Source organism: Myotis nattereri (assembly GCF_964212035.1).
Source record: "Myotis nattereri genome assembly, chromosome: 1".
Lineage (NCBI taxonomy): Eukaryota > Metazoa > Chordata > Mammalia > Chiroptera > Vespertilionidae > Myotis > Myotis nattereri.
Window position 1 is genome coordinate 30,951,089 of NC_138075.1, and position 14,846 is coordinate 30,965,934.

At 49.5% G+C, this 14,846-nt stretch overlaps 1 protein-coding gene across 1 annotated transcript in view; it reads right to left on the reverse strand.

Moving 5' to 3' along the window:
* Positions 1–11,955: 11,955 nt before the first annotated feature.
* The window catches only part of LOC308516717 (protein farnesyltransferase subunit beta), a 62,396-nt gene continuing 59,505 nt past the window's right edge, over positions 11,956–14,846 (reverse strand). Inside the window, exon 12 of the mRNA XM_081087776.1 lies at positions 11,956–13,369. Coding sequence (XP_080943902.1) covers positions 13,238–13,369 — 132 coding nt within the window. The 3' untranslated portion in view covers positions 11,956–13,237. The remainder of the gene's footprint in view (positions 13,370–14,846) is intronic.

Here is a 14,846-nt window from a genome sequence, read left to right on the forward strand (position 1 = left end):
GGTGGTGGTGTCTTCTTGCCCTTGCAAAGGCCAAGATGCTTAAGAGAAGAGCTCTGTGGAGGCCACTAGGCCTGAGAGAGGAGCAGCGGTCACTTACGTGGCCTTGCAAAACTGAGAGCAACCATACGCCAGAGCAGTTCCCTTTTCATTCTAAAGGCTCAGCTTAGCCCAGGCAGGGCAGGGGGTGGATAAACTGGTGGTGGTGACTTTGCTCATTGGATAGAAGCTTTTATTATTATTTTTTAAATATTTTTATTGATTTCAGAGGGAGAGAGATAGAAACATCAATGATGAGAGAGAATCATGGATCGGCTGCCTCCTGCATGCCCCCCATTGGGGACCGAACCCACAATCTGGGCATCTGCCCTGACCAGGAATCCAACAGTGACTTTCTGGTTCATAGGTCGACGCTCAACCACTGAGCCACACCCTGCTGAGCAGATAGAAGCTTTTAAAGTTCCAACAGAGATGGGGTTATTCAGGGCAGCATTTCTAGACCCAGTTCCTGCTAAATAAATGACCCTTAAGGAGTTGGTAGCTGAGCTGTGGGTTTGGGTTTCTCCTGGTAATGAATGCCCACTTCAAAGGTGACCCATGTACTCTAGGATCTGTCAGTTTCTAGCGGTTCCAACATAGAGGAAGCAGCAGAGCTGGCAAGGGCTGGAAGTAAAGGAGGCTTCAACAGCATCAAGTGAGGGACCAACAGCAGCCCAAACTTGTTTGACCTTGAAAGGAAGAGGGTTTCTGGCCAGGACACGTCAGCTTTGGTTTTCCTGTCTAGCTGGCAGGAAATATTGCTGTACCTAGACCAGGAGAGTGAAGTCAAATCAGTTCTTTGCTTTGTCACTTTTCAGAATGGTAGTGCTGGACCCCTGTCAGTGGGATTTCAGATCCACAGTATCTCTTTTTGGTTAATGGGAGTTACAGGTGGGTCATGATTCTACAAGAGGCAGATCGTAACATGATCAAACTCCCTCCCCCCAACCATGATTGCAATAGGGGAAGCAAGGATGTTGGGAGCACAATCCCACTTATTAAAGGCACTCCATTTCAAGACAAATGAAACAGGAATAAGACAAATTGGAATGAGAAGTCAGATGATTTCTTAATCCCTCCAAGTTAGCATGCTTTCCTCCTCTTTTTCATTGCTTTTTACTATATCTCTTTGCATGTCTGGCCGTAATTATAAACTCCACATCTCACACAGCTGGCTTGGTCAGTGTAGGCATTAGAACCGACTGCAGGTTCTAAGCCGGGGATGAGATGCAAGGAGTGTGAAGCTGGGCGCCCGGTAGTCAGGGAGCCAGCACAGGGATAGGCAATGTCCCTGAGAGCAAGCTCCTGGCTCCAGCATATTGGCTGGACAAGGAGTTACATTTTAGGCTTCTCAAAATTTCAAAAAACCTGTTGGAAGAAGAGCCACAACGGGTAGCTGACTCACCTGGGAAATCGGAAGCCTTGACTAACTTGCTGAGCAGACTGGCAAGTGGTGGGGAAAAGTGGTACCACTGGGAGCAGCTGCCTGGAAAGAAACAAGGTAAGAAACCCGAGCTAGAGATTGTGCTTTCTAAAGGGGACTAGTGACAGTCACAGCCGTGCTCCTGGTGTGTGTGTCCGGGGAACCAGTGTCTGCCCACCAGGACAGCGACGTCTGATCGTCGTTTACTCTCTGACAGCAGTGTTCTTCTCTGGTTTGTTCTCGCTATTGCGCTCTGGACAGTCCCATGCAATGCCAGAGAACCTGGTGATTCCCTGGTAACCGCAGCAGGTGGCGTCACTGAGGGTCCTGTTTAAAGCCCTGTCTTTCTTAGGGTGAACTTAATGTTTTCCTATTTTTACAATTAATTGCCCCAAGTAAAAGGGTATTTTAAATGGCTCAGCTTTTAAAAAGAAAAGCAAAAAAAAAGCAAAAGAGAGAACTCATGGACATGGACAACAGTGTCATGTTAGTGCCGTGATGGCGAACCTATGACACGCGTGTCAGGTGACACGCGAACTCATTTTTTTGGTTGATTTTTCTTTGTTAAAGGGCATTTAAATATATAAAATAAATATCAAAAATATAAATCTTTGTTTTACTATGGTTGCAAATATCAAAAAATTTCTGTATGTGACACGGCACCAGAGTTAAGTTAGGGTTTTCCAAAATGCTGACACGCCGAGCTCAAAAGGTTTGCCATCACTGTATTAGTGAGTCGGGGAGGGGTGGGTGGTGGAGTAAGAGGACATAGAGGGGATAAATGGTGGTGGAAAAAATAAAATAAATGGCCTAGCTTTTTAAATTCTTGACATGCTTATCCCATATGTAGAGGAGCTACAACTTCTGCAAAGAATTCCCTCAGCTCACAGAGCTGTCCTGGCTGGAAAGGTTTAAAGCACAACACTGAATAGATGCTAGAATAGTGTTTGGTGATGGCCTGAAGTCAGACTGCCTGAGTTCAAAATCCCAGCTCTGTCCATGGTGGGGGAATCTCAGGCAGGTCACTTCTCTCAGCCTTGGTGTCCTCGTCGGTAAAATGAGGATAACAATAGTACTAACCTCGTAAAGTGGTTGTGAAATATGCTTATCATGTGCTTGACCTTGGGACCAAGTGAGCACTCAGGTAGGCGCCAGCTGTCGTTACCGACACACAGCGTGTGACCAGGGCTGAATCTGCAGGATGGAAAAATCCAGCTCCCGCAGCCCTCTCTGCAGAGTGGGAGGGTGGGCTTCCTGGTGTCTCGCAAATGCTTCCCGACCCTCAGACGTGCCCTGTTCTTACAAGGCAGAGAGAATAGAGAGACAGCAAGGGAACCCCACGCCTGGACTGATGCACTCTTCAAAACCGAAGAGGCCCCATGGCTGCCTGGGTCAGATCTGGTGTCAGCCCAAGCGAGGTTGTGCCATCCCCTCCTGCCGCCATTCAGTGGTGTCTCTGAACTTGTGCTATTGGACAGTCTGCCCAGGAAGAATCACTCAGAAGCCCCATGGTGTTGATACTCAAGTGGGGCCCTGGGCCATGCCCAGGGGTGCTTGTTGAAAGGAGTCCTAGGCCCCCGCTCCCCTGACCTAAAGCATACTGTGGCCCACCACCCAGGCTGAGGTGAAGAAGCTGTGGCTCCCAACAGTAAAATAGCCCAGGGAACAAAAGGAAGCTGTTGGGGAAAGTGAGGTATGGAAGACTGAATTAGCAAAGTGTGGCTGAGGCCAGGCTCTCTAAGGCTGCACTTGGACAAAGGTGAGGGATGGGAGGGGGCTTGGGAAAATAGTCCATTTGATGGTGTTTGACAGTGTTTCCTTCCCCCAGGTGGCTCGAACACTCAACTGGCCAACAGCCGCCCAGCCTGCTTTTGAAGCCCACTGCTCCCAGGAGAGGGTGACATCATGGGGCAACACCCGTTTTTATGCCATGCACTGGCTGTTCTCCGGTCACCAGGCAGGTTTATAAGCCAGCCAGAGCAAGGCTTTCTCTCAAGCTCTTTCCCAGGCTCCATCCTGGACAGTCTCCGAGAATGTGAAACCATAGCCTTTTTTTTGTTCAAATCTGTTTCTCTGGCCTGTGGAGGAAACCCAGGTAGGGAATCGTTTCCCAGCCTCCACTCTGGAGGCGCAGTGGGACACTAGGGAAGAACAGGACCCTTCTGAGGCACCGCTAGGTCGTCCCTGGGCAAAGGCAGATGTCCTTTAGAGTCTGGGGTCTACTAAGCCCCAGACTTTCCCAGACTATAGACAACAATGCATAGTTTCGCCCTAACTGGTTTGGCTCAGTGGATAGAGTGTCGGCCTGTGGACTGAAGGGTCCCAGGTTCAATTCCGGTCAAGGGCATGTACCTTGGTTGTGGGCACATCCCCAGTAGGGGGTGTGCAGGAGGCAGCTGATCAATGTTTCTCTCTCATCGATGTTTCTAACTATCCCTCTCCCTTCTTCTCTGTAAAAAATCAATAAAATATACATTTTTTAAAATGCATAGTTTCTAGTTAATTCCTCAGGTAGAAAATCAAATTGGCCAAATACCCCATCCCTGGACCAGTGTGAAGAAGCAGGCTTGCCTGAGTGCAGGGCTGAGTGACGACATCAGTTAGGCCCCACGTGTTTTGGAAGCTCTCCCAGCAAGCCGCCATCACCCACTGTGTCAGTGTCATTGCTTCTCAGGGTCAGGGTGGGGCCAGGAGCTTCAGAACCAGTGCCAGGTGGTTAGGTCACAGCCTCTGAGCCCACCTATCTGAATCGGCTCTAAGTGGCACTGCCCTGGTTTCCTGAAGCACAACATGAGGACAACAGCAGCACAAAGGCATAAGGCGTGTGAAAGCCTTTGACCTATGCCTGGCCCTTAGTAAGCACTCAAATATTAACAATTCTTAGGTCTGTGTGCCGTCATAGGTCCCAGGCAGTGAGCCCTTTCTGTTTGAATTATGTTGAAATATGGAGTGAATAAATCCCATCCTTCAGTGCATTAGAGTCCTTAAAGGGGAAGTAAATGCATGTTGAATACCAAAGGCTGGTTACCAAAAGGCTCTGCTTGGTTTCTGAAGAAACTCATGAAAGACCTTGAATCTGAAAAAAATCTGGACTTTGGAAATGAAATTTACCCTTGCTGGCCAGATCAGAACTATTGCTTTGTACTGCTCTCCTCCTGGTTTCAGGTCTTGTTCTGCAGTGCCTGGTGGTCTGCACCGTGGTAGGCACAGACACTGCAAGCCCATCTTGTGCCTGCCCAGTGGTTCCCACCAGGGCCTGGTTAAGACAGGGTTGAACCCTGGTTACTCAGACGTTCCGGGGTGAGGCGCGGACAGACTACCCTGTTGGCTCTGTACGATCTGGTGAGTGGTCCACTCCAGCTCACCCTGACTGATGTGTGTGCCCTGTGACACCCAGTAAGATGGGCGTGTCTAGAAGAGAACCAAACAGGTGGCCCTGGACAATTCACAACCAGCCAAGCAGGTTCCCTCCTGCATCCAGTGCTAGGTGCCAGCTGCACCAACAGGCCTGTGCTGACTGCCAGGCCCCATTTAGGATTGTTTTCCTCTGCTGTCCATCGCAGGGGTGGGGCCCTCGGACACCCACAGCCTTCTCTGGGCAAAATTATCCAGCCACAGTCTCTGCTATTAGTTTTAAACAACAGAAGAATCAAGGATCCACTGTTAAATTGGTGCCAGAACCTTCCACTCCAGTGCTGAGCATGGTGAAGGTTTGAGCCTCCTGCCAAGAAAAACAGAAACCTGGTGCTCCCATGGCAGGCCTGTAGGGAAAGGTACGCATGCCACAAGCCAGCTCCTGCAAGGGCCCAGTGAGCCATGCAACACCTGGTTCAAGAAATAACCAATGTGATTTCACCTACATGCAGAATCTAAAGAACAATATAAACAAACAAGCAAAACAGAAATAGACTCACAGATACAGAGAACTGACTGGGAGACTGGGTGAAAAGGTGAAGGGATTGAGAAGTACGGATTGGCAGTTACAAAACAGTCTTGGGGATGTGAAGTACAGCATAGAGAATATAGTCAGTAATATTGTAATAACTATGTGTGGTGCCAGGTGGGTATTGGAAATATCGGCGGAACATTCTATAAAGTATGATTGTCCAACCATTATGCTGTATACCTGAAAGTAATACAAAATAATATTGAATGTAAAAAACAATATACTTTTGATTTAAAAAATAATAACCAAATGGGTGTGTAGAGCTGCCACCCATACCCCTGGCCACTCATCACCAGACAGAGAAGTCCAGCTGTCCGTGTGGCTCCTACATGCCTGCTTGAGAGCTTGGTTATTTCCTACCTATTGGGTATATCTAGGGCTAAAGAACAGCTGCCAATGGCTTTGGGCCAAAGGCCACAGCAAGGCCAGCCAGCTGGGAGAAGGAATGTCACGTCCACAGTATGTACCTACTACAAGGCCAGCGGTAGACTGTGTAAGGGAACTCTGGTTCAAACAACCTGACTGTTTCCCATCCAGGAAACGAGTCCAGGGCCCCTCCTCTGCAAAGTGCTGCCCTGAACACATTGTCAGGCATTCCAACTGGGAGCTCCCATGAGGCCAAGACTGGTCTTCGTGCCTGTGGCTGCACCCCTAGCACAGTGCCTGGCCTATCATGGGTAGCCCACAAATACTCAGGGGGGTGTATGTACCCGTGGACTTAGCTCCCCAGTGTACGTTCGTCTCTGCACTTCTAGGTCAGCCTCTGCATGAGTTCAACCCACAGGTATTGGAGCAGCACGTATTAGCCCAGCTAATACAGGGCAGCTAATGGAGCCAGGGCCCTGCCTTCAAAAAGCTTAGAGTGGGCAGAGACCTGGTTCCTGCACATGGCACAGAAGTACAGGTCGGGACTCTGATGGCCCGAGGAGTTTACAGGTTGGGGGCCTCGATGAGAGAGGGCTGGCATACAGGAGGGACGAGGAGCAGGGCTAGGTCATCATGCTCTCCTGCCTTCCTCCCTGTCAGCTGGCAGAGAGGCTGGGGAGAGGCTGTTGAAGGGAAGGTGGGCCAAAGCCTTTGCTCTGCCCGGGCTGAATCACCCTTCACATCCCAACACATTCACTGGCCACCTTGGTGCCGAGGCTTCTGGCAGCCACTGCTCCCAGAGCGGGAGGTGCCTGCATGGTGGAGGCCTGCAAGCTCCAGCCTTCCTCGGGGCACAGCGTCGCTCTCCCAGGTGCCATGTCATCATCCCCATCATCATCCCCCGCACAGAGGTGCTACGTGCAGGGCACTCGCCACCGCCCTGCAGCCACTGGCCAGCGCACCTGGGAACAGAGCCTCTCCGCCGAGGCCGAGGGTCCACCGAGCCTTCCCCTAGAGAGAGCTGCGACACTGAGCTGCTCTGAGTCTGGTAGCTGAAGCCCCAGTGCCCATCGGCTCAGGTACAGCAGATGGAACATGAAGTCTCATCAAAGATAACCGACATGCAATACTTTTTATTATGGAAGAATTTTAATGGCCAAAAGTTGAGAGACTAGTGTACTGAACCCCAATGTCCTCATTGTCCAGTGTCAATGCCTATCAACATGCAATATTTCTTGAAAGAAAAGTGGATTTTAAAATGCATTATTATTATTATTATTAAGAAAGTGTGGGTATGTCAGAGGGACACAGAAGCTAACTAAAAGAGCTCCTAATGGCCAACGCTAGGACAATTGGAGCAGCAAAAAAACAACAGAGTATGGGAACATAACCCAACAATTAAAATAAATATTCATGAGTCCATACTAATATAAATAAATGATTGAAAAAATAAATAGAGAATAGATAAGCCTCCCATACTGAATTCCAAATAATTTATCTAGGTACTCCACCGTCAAGGACGTGGAGGGCATAACGCCCCATTCCCGAAGTGTAGGTGGTGCACCAGGGCCTCCTTCTAAAGGATGCATATGGGAAAGGGAAGAAAGAGGAGCCTTAAGGAGGAGCCTGACAAGCACCAGCTCAGCCAGGAGGTTAAGGTTAACAGTATCAGTGGGGAGCCAAGCCCACCAGCATGTACCCTTCATAGGATGTGATGAGAGGGCACTTACCTCTGAGGTCTTCTCCCCAAAACCCAGAGCCCCAGACTAATCATGAGAAAATCTTCACACAAATTCCAATTGGGGACATTCCACAAAATACCTGACCAGTGCTCCTCAAAACCGTCAAGGTCACCCCAAACAAGAAAAGTCTGAGGAACTGTCTCAGCCAAAAGCTTCCTAAGGCAACGTGACGTCTAAATGTAATGAGCTATCCTGGATGGGATCCCGGGACAGAGAAAGGGCATTGGGTAAACACTGAGGAATCTGAATGAAGTATGGACTCCAGTTTATAAAATTGTATCAGTATTGGTTCATTAGTTGTGAGAAATACACCATATTCAGTAAGATGATAACAATAGGGGAAACAAGCTAAGGGATATAGATCGACAAATGTTTATTTTTAAAAAACGCATTCTTGTTCTTGTTATCCTGTAAAAGCTGTGTTTCCACAGGGGATGGAGGGTGGGTGGGGGGGGGGGGAGCAGAGGACAGGGAAAGTTTTGTTCAGTGGGTTGGTAAAGAGCGCTCTGTCCCCACCTGCCTGGTTTGTTCTTGCAGGTGCCTGAGAACTAGGAGGGCTGAACATCAGCGGCCAGGCCCTGTGCCCTGGGCCTCCAGCACCAGCTGGTGGGAAGCAGTGGTGAGGTGGTTATTGCAGGGAAATGAAAGGGGATGTCCAGGAAATGGCCAGGCGTGCCGGCCAGGCTGGAGAAGGCTGGCTGCCACTGGGGCTGCGGTCAGCTCCCAGAAAGACTGATTCACCACGGCCTCGCTGTGAGTCATGCAGGGTCACGCTCTGCAGTGCAGTGGCACGCAGTTAGTGCCAGGGGCTTAGGCAGAGAGTGGGAGGGGGGTTAGAAGGGTGAAGTGAGCCTGCCCCTGCTGTTTGTTGTCACCATCCTCATCCGGGTAAAAGATGGGGCAGGCATTTGAGGTCTCAGCCACCCAGCCCTGGAGCCGCCCCCCCCCCCCTTCTGAGACCACCCATGCTATCTTCTTCAGAGACCTGGGGTTGTGGAAGGGCATGGCCCTGGAGGCAGCAGATCTGGGTTCAGGTTCAGACTCCACCACTTGGTACCTAGGAAACCTTGGGTGATTCACTTAGCTCTCTGACCTGTTTCTCTAGTTGTAAAATGCAGATAATACACCTGCCTCACCCACCTCATGAGGTTGAGTCAAGGATCAAATGTGGAGTGAATAGACCAGGAAGCATTCTCTTAGGGATGTTGTTGGGTGGGTGTGGCCAGGGTGGTCAGTGTTCTTAAGTCACCACGTAAGGACGTGCGTGGCCCTGGGGCTAATCGGGGATGGAGTTTTGTATGACAGGATTATTTTGGTGGCAAGTACAGTAATAGTAAATCCAACTCCAGTTGGCTAGTAGTTGAAACATCCGGAGGCAGAGCTGGCCGCAGGAGCAGTGTGATCAGGGTTCTGGTCGTGCCGCTCAGTCTCCCAGGGAATCTTATGTACTAGCTTCTACGGCTGGTTTCCTTGTAGGTGGGAAAATGGTTCTATAGGAGTCCCAGGCCACACATTCCACCATCCCTAATAGGGATAGCTGTTTGTTTTTGGGTTTTTGTTTTTTGTTTTATCATAACATGTCTAGGGCTTCTCTCTTTGGTCTATTTCAGGCCACATGCTTGGCTCTGAATCAATCAGCACAGCTAGGACAAGCTATGTTGATTGCTTAGACCTGGGTTATTACCAAACCTTAACAAATTACGGAAGCAGAGAGGCGGACTAAAATGATTGGCTTAGGCCAGTCAGGGCTTGGACCTGGAGGTAGGAGGGGGTCAAATCCATGCAAGCTTTTTGTCTGCCACAGTTAAGGAACGGGAAACGATGCCAACAGTGTCCACTACACGCTTCTATCACAGTAAGAATTCACCATAGTAAACAATGGTAATTAGCCTCCCTAGCATCCGTTTCCACCTTTTGGCTACAATCCTAACTTACGTTTTGGGCTTCATTCCTTTCCTATTCTTAGTCCATGTGCTTCCGTTGGAACTCCATTTCCCACTCATGGAAGAAGCCCATGATTAGGACTTAGGCCAATCAGTGCCCTGTAATCTGGCCACTGGATTGCTTCTCTGGCCCTTGGTTTGATCAAAGCCAGTGAAACACAATGATTCTCACTGGGAAGGAAGGCTGGGACTGTAGCCTGCTGCTCTTGTCTGCTGAACTTGACCCTGAGAGGATAAGGACTGGAGCTATTGCCTTTGCCATTTTACAACCACATGGAAAGAGCCTGAAGTTGGAGCTAATGTAGAGAGATGGAGAGAGGGGAAGAGGCCTACGGAAGTCACTCACACAGCCAAGCTAGTTCCTGGACATTTCAGTTTATGACCAACACATTTCCTCTTTGCTTTAAGCCAGTTTGGGTCAAGTTTTCCAACTTGCAACAGTGTCTTAAATCATATAGTTCTCCTTCCTGTTCAGAGGCAATGAGCAGGCGGGTGTGTGGCTAAAACGTTTGTCCAAACTTCACCGTTTGGCATTTGACACTAATATGACATGGAAAGCATCCCAGCCATGAAGGAAGTGGAAGAATGCTGAATGACTGGATGAGATTTAGTCTACATCAGGGGTAGCAAACTGCAGCCCACGGGCCAAATCTGCCCACCACCTGTCTTCATAAAGTTTTATTGGAAACAGCCACACTTTGTTCATGGCTGTTTTGTACTACAATGGCAGAGTTTAGTAGTTGCTTGCAAAGCCTAAAATATTTAGTATTTGACCTTTTACAGAGGAAGTGTGTTGTCCCCTGATGTAGATGGCAAGAGAATAAAATCTTAGCAAATTACTTCTCCCCAAATGAATACCTGTGTCCCCCACTGAGTGGCCCTCCATCATAGACCATCGTATCCCATTAACATCAGGTTTGATTATCAGCATTAGGAAAGCAAACTTTCATAGAATCGAACTTATCCCAGGCACTGAATGAGAGATGTTCTATGTCTTTAAGATTTGGTTTATGCAATGCCTGGATCTTACTAGTCCTGGTCACAATGCCTCAGAAGCCTACATGCATAAGAACATCCTTTTCCCACCCCAGGCCTTTACCCTTCCCTCTGAGTTGGGATACTAAAGCCACTGGTGAGCCTGGCCGGCGTGGCTCAGTGGTTGAGCATCGACCTATGAACCAAGAGGTCACCAGTTCTATTCCCAGTCAGGGCACATGCCTGGGTTGCAGGTTCTATCCCTAGTAAAGTGCATGGAGGAGGCAGCTGAACGAAGTTTCTCTCTCATTGATGTGTCTATCTCTCTACCCCTCTCCTTTTCTCTCTCTAAAATCAATAAAGACAGAGAGAGAGAGAGAGAGAGAGAGAGAGAGAGAGAGAGAGAGAGAGAGAAAGCAGTATAGGGATACTGCTGACTGGTCCTGTATTGTTATCTCAGGGCAGTTTGCACTGGCTTATCCATGAGGCTCCCCTTCTGTTCCCAGTAGGATCTGACAGGCTTCCCAACTTACACAGCACTTAACGTGGTTCTGAGATGGATCCAAGAGGGAAGTGAGGCTCATCAGGATATAGAGATCTGTAATGGTTTTATATTTCTTTATTGATGGGGGAAATATTTCTTTGGGATAACCTACCTTGAGTGCTATGCAAGTGCCTTCTACTTAAGGATCCACATGATAAATCTGAGAATTGAACCTCAAGGACCCATTTTGAATGCTGTTCAAGTCAGGAAACCCTCCAGACTCAACTGGGAGCAGAAAGGGAGTCTTATGGGTAGGCCAGTAAGATGCTTATTCTGAGATAAGAATACTAGTAAATGACCTGCTCTTCTGTACTTGGCCAAACTTTACCTACCTCTTGGGATCCAGCTCAAATCCTCGCTCTTTGGTATAAAGCCAGCTCAGACTGAGCAGTCCCTTTTGTCTTCACCACTCCAATTATTACTGCAATTAATCTCAGAATACCTTGGGGCTCTGACTGTAAACAGCAAAATGGGTTTATTGGGAAACAGCAAGGAATTGCAATCCTGTGCATGCGACCACAGTGAGCCATCTGCAAGTCAAGTTGGCTACACAAGGAGAAAGCTCTTTTATGAAGGGGAAGGAAGTTGGGACGGGCTCTTAGTTTCCCCCTTGCACTTTGTGCTCCACGTAGGGCCTGAGAGCTCCCCCTTCTGGTCATTCCCCGCTTTCGGACTCAGGAGCACAGTCCCTGCTTAGAGTCAGGTCAAGAAGACAGACACCCAGACAGACCATGAAACGCAGTGTGCAGAGTCTGGGCGAACCGCACTGCTCCAGGGAACCTGGGAAAGAGCTTTCCCCACTCCTGGTTAGGCCCTGCGTCCTCCACTGGAGAAGGCACACGAGGGCGGGACCCACGTCGGACCTGTTTGCGATCACTAACGCACGTGGTGTGGAATCTCCCTCACGGGGAGACATGCTCGAGAGCAGCCTTCTAACACAGCATCCTGAAGGCATTTTCCTGGTACCAGTCACAAATGAGAGACCGCAGAGAAAATGTTATTCTTTTATTACTTCCAGGAGGTAATACATAGTCCAATATGCCAAAGCAATAGGGAATCAGAGGCAGCAAGTGGTCAGTTTTTTTAGAAGAGCCTCATCTGCCCACCGCCCGTGGCTGCCTACAGGAAAGCCCACGGCGACCTGGAGCTTGCTGTGACCGCAGCACTGGACAGATGACCCAACTCGACACCCCACTGACCAAGAAAGGGTTCCGTGTGAGCAGCAGGGGCTGAACACACCAGGTTTACGCGGCGACTGCCTCAGCAGCAGTCGGCTTGTCCAGCACTTGATTTTATTTCTCTGAGCCTGGAGTGGGCAGGATGCGGAGAAATCCTGAGTCAGAAATTAAGGTGAAGGACTTAGTAGGGTTAATCCTTTGGATGAGAGAAGACAGCACTGTCTTTGAGGAGGGTGGGCTGGGGCTCCGGTGGGAAGAGAGGTGGAGACGCGCAGAATGGCCATGGACTGCAGGCGCTGACTTGAGGCCATCAGAAGGGTTTTTCGTGGTGCATGATGGGGTGGCGTGAGGGCATGGGCCCCGGGGCTGCTTCCTCTGGCACAGAGTTGAATTAGAGGTTCATTTTCCACTCATAATTGGTTTCCCACACCAGGGCGGAAGCAAATCCTGCCCGTGCACCAAGCACCAAGCACCAAGCGTGGCCTTCCAGAGAGGTGTGGCTCAGTTCTCCAGTGTGGAGGAGGGACCCCACTGTTTTCCATGGCAAATGACAGGGAGGGAGGAAAGAGCCTTGGGCTTGTTTTTCTGGAAAATTCATTTTGGTGGGACCCAAAGCCCCTCCCTTGGCATGGAGCAGATTTATTCACCCATGGGAGGGCACCTTCCTGGCGACTTCATGGTGCGTGCCAGTGGGAATCGCAGCAGTCGATGCTCTAATACTCATGGACGTCATTCATTTCAATAGGACTGTCCAGGCTGGAGAGCTGGTAGGGAGGGGCTGCTTCCCAGCATGCACTGTTCCCCAACCAACCCTAGCTAGGCCCAAATTGGTTTATATGCTGCATGTGCTGATAGACTTTTGGTTTGTCCGGAGTGAAAAGAATTTTTTTTTTAATCATGCCACTGTGTTCTCCAAACCCAGAGCCACTGGTTTTGTTCTGGCTGACAAAGAAGGGCCATCACAGCTCCAGAGTGGCCAAGGCTTGTGCGGCACAGAACGCAGTGTCACCGAGACGTATAAACCTTGGTCTGCACAGGTGAGCACGGACCGCGGTGAACACGGAGACTCGGGACGCTGTGTCCTCTAGTCGGTGGAAGGCTCTGCTGTGGTCTCATCCTCACGCTCCTCAAAGCCTGGGACCGGCTTCTGCAGGAAGTGCATGGTGGCCTGGATCACCTTGTCTGGTCCAATGTTGTACACGGGGTGAGTGGGCTGCTGCAAAGAGAAGAACGGATGCTAATTAATCGTCCTTGAAAATCTGACCCATTAAATGCACTTGTAAGAATTTAGCATAAGGCGCCGGCCGTGCGTGGCGGTTGGCTGAGTGTCATCCCATGCACCAAAGGGTTGCCAGTTTGATTCCTGGTAAGGGCACATGCCCAGGTTGTGTGTTTGGTCCCTGTTCAGGGTGCATGTGGGAGGCAACTGATTGATGTTTCTCTCTCACATCCATGTTTCTCTCTCTCCCTCTTCCTTCCCCTCTCTCTCTAAATCAATAAAAAAAAATTTTTTTAAATGTATCATGAGTAATCATCAGAGATACACACAGAGATTTATCACACAAAGCCAATGTTCAACAACAGGGTACTGATAAAAACATTTCATGGTACATGGGACACAAAGGAATATTATATAGCCAGTAAGAAACATGCTTTCAAATATTTAATGATATGGGCAACTGCTTATAAATATTAAGTGGGGGAAATCATATACACAATATTACTCCAAACTTACTTTTTGAAAATTTGTTTGTAATTTTGAGTTACAGTATGTGCAACTCAAGATAAGGATATTTTAGGTACACCACCTAGAAAAATGGGTGAGGTCGTTAGCCTCTGGCCAGGGGCTGGGCCCGAGGCCTAACAACCTCACCGCTGCCATGGCAGCTGCAGATCAGGCCCAGAGAGAGAGAGGCAGGGCCTGATCCACAGCTGCAGTGGCTGCTGGTGAGGCCCTGAGAGAGAGAGGGGTAGGGCCTGATCAGCAGCCGCTGCAGAGAAACAGAGGCCCGATCCACAGCTGCCACAGCTGTGGATCAGGCCCTGAGATGCTGACTGGCATAGAAACCGACCAATCAGAACCAAATCTGGGTGAACTGCAAAGGCAGAACCTAAGGTGGGGGCTGAGGAGGGCTTTTAAGGGCAACAGCTGTTGGGTGTAAGGTGTAAGAAAGCGGTTCAATTTTTTAATAACCGATTTGGCAATATAGTGCATATGGCTGGCTATCAGTCCAGATATAGGGATTATGTATTTTTGTCTGCTAAGAGCATCTTCTCCTGCTGAAAAAGGCTTCCTCCCCCTCCCCCCCCCCCACACACAATTTAAGCAATCCTATCCTATATAATCTATACTAATAAAAGGGTAATATGCTAATCAGACCGGGTCAACCAGACATCTTCTGGACGTCCAACTTCCTTCCGAACAAAGCCATGGCGGTGGGGGCCGAGGCAGAGGTAGTTAGGGGTGATCAGGCCAGCAGGAGGGGGCAGTTGGGGGTGAAATCAGGCAGGCAGGAGAGGGTAGTTGGGGTGAGATCAGGCCAGCAGGGGAGGGCAGCTGGGGGCGAGATCAGGCTGGCAGGGGAGAGCAGTTGGAGGCAACCAGGCCAGCAGGGGAGCAATCAGGGGTGATCAGGCAGGCAGGCGGAGTTGGTTAGGGGCAATCAGGCAGGCAGGCAGATGAGCAGTTAGAA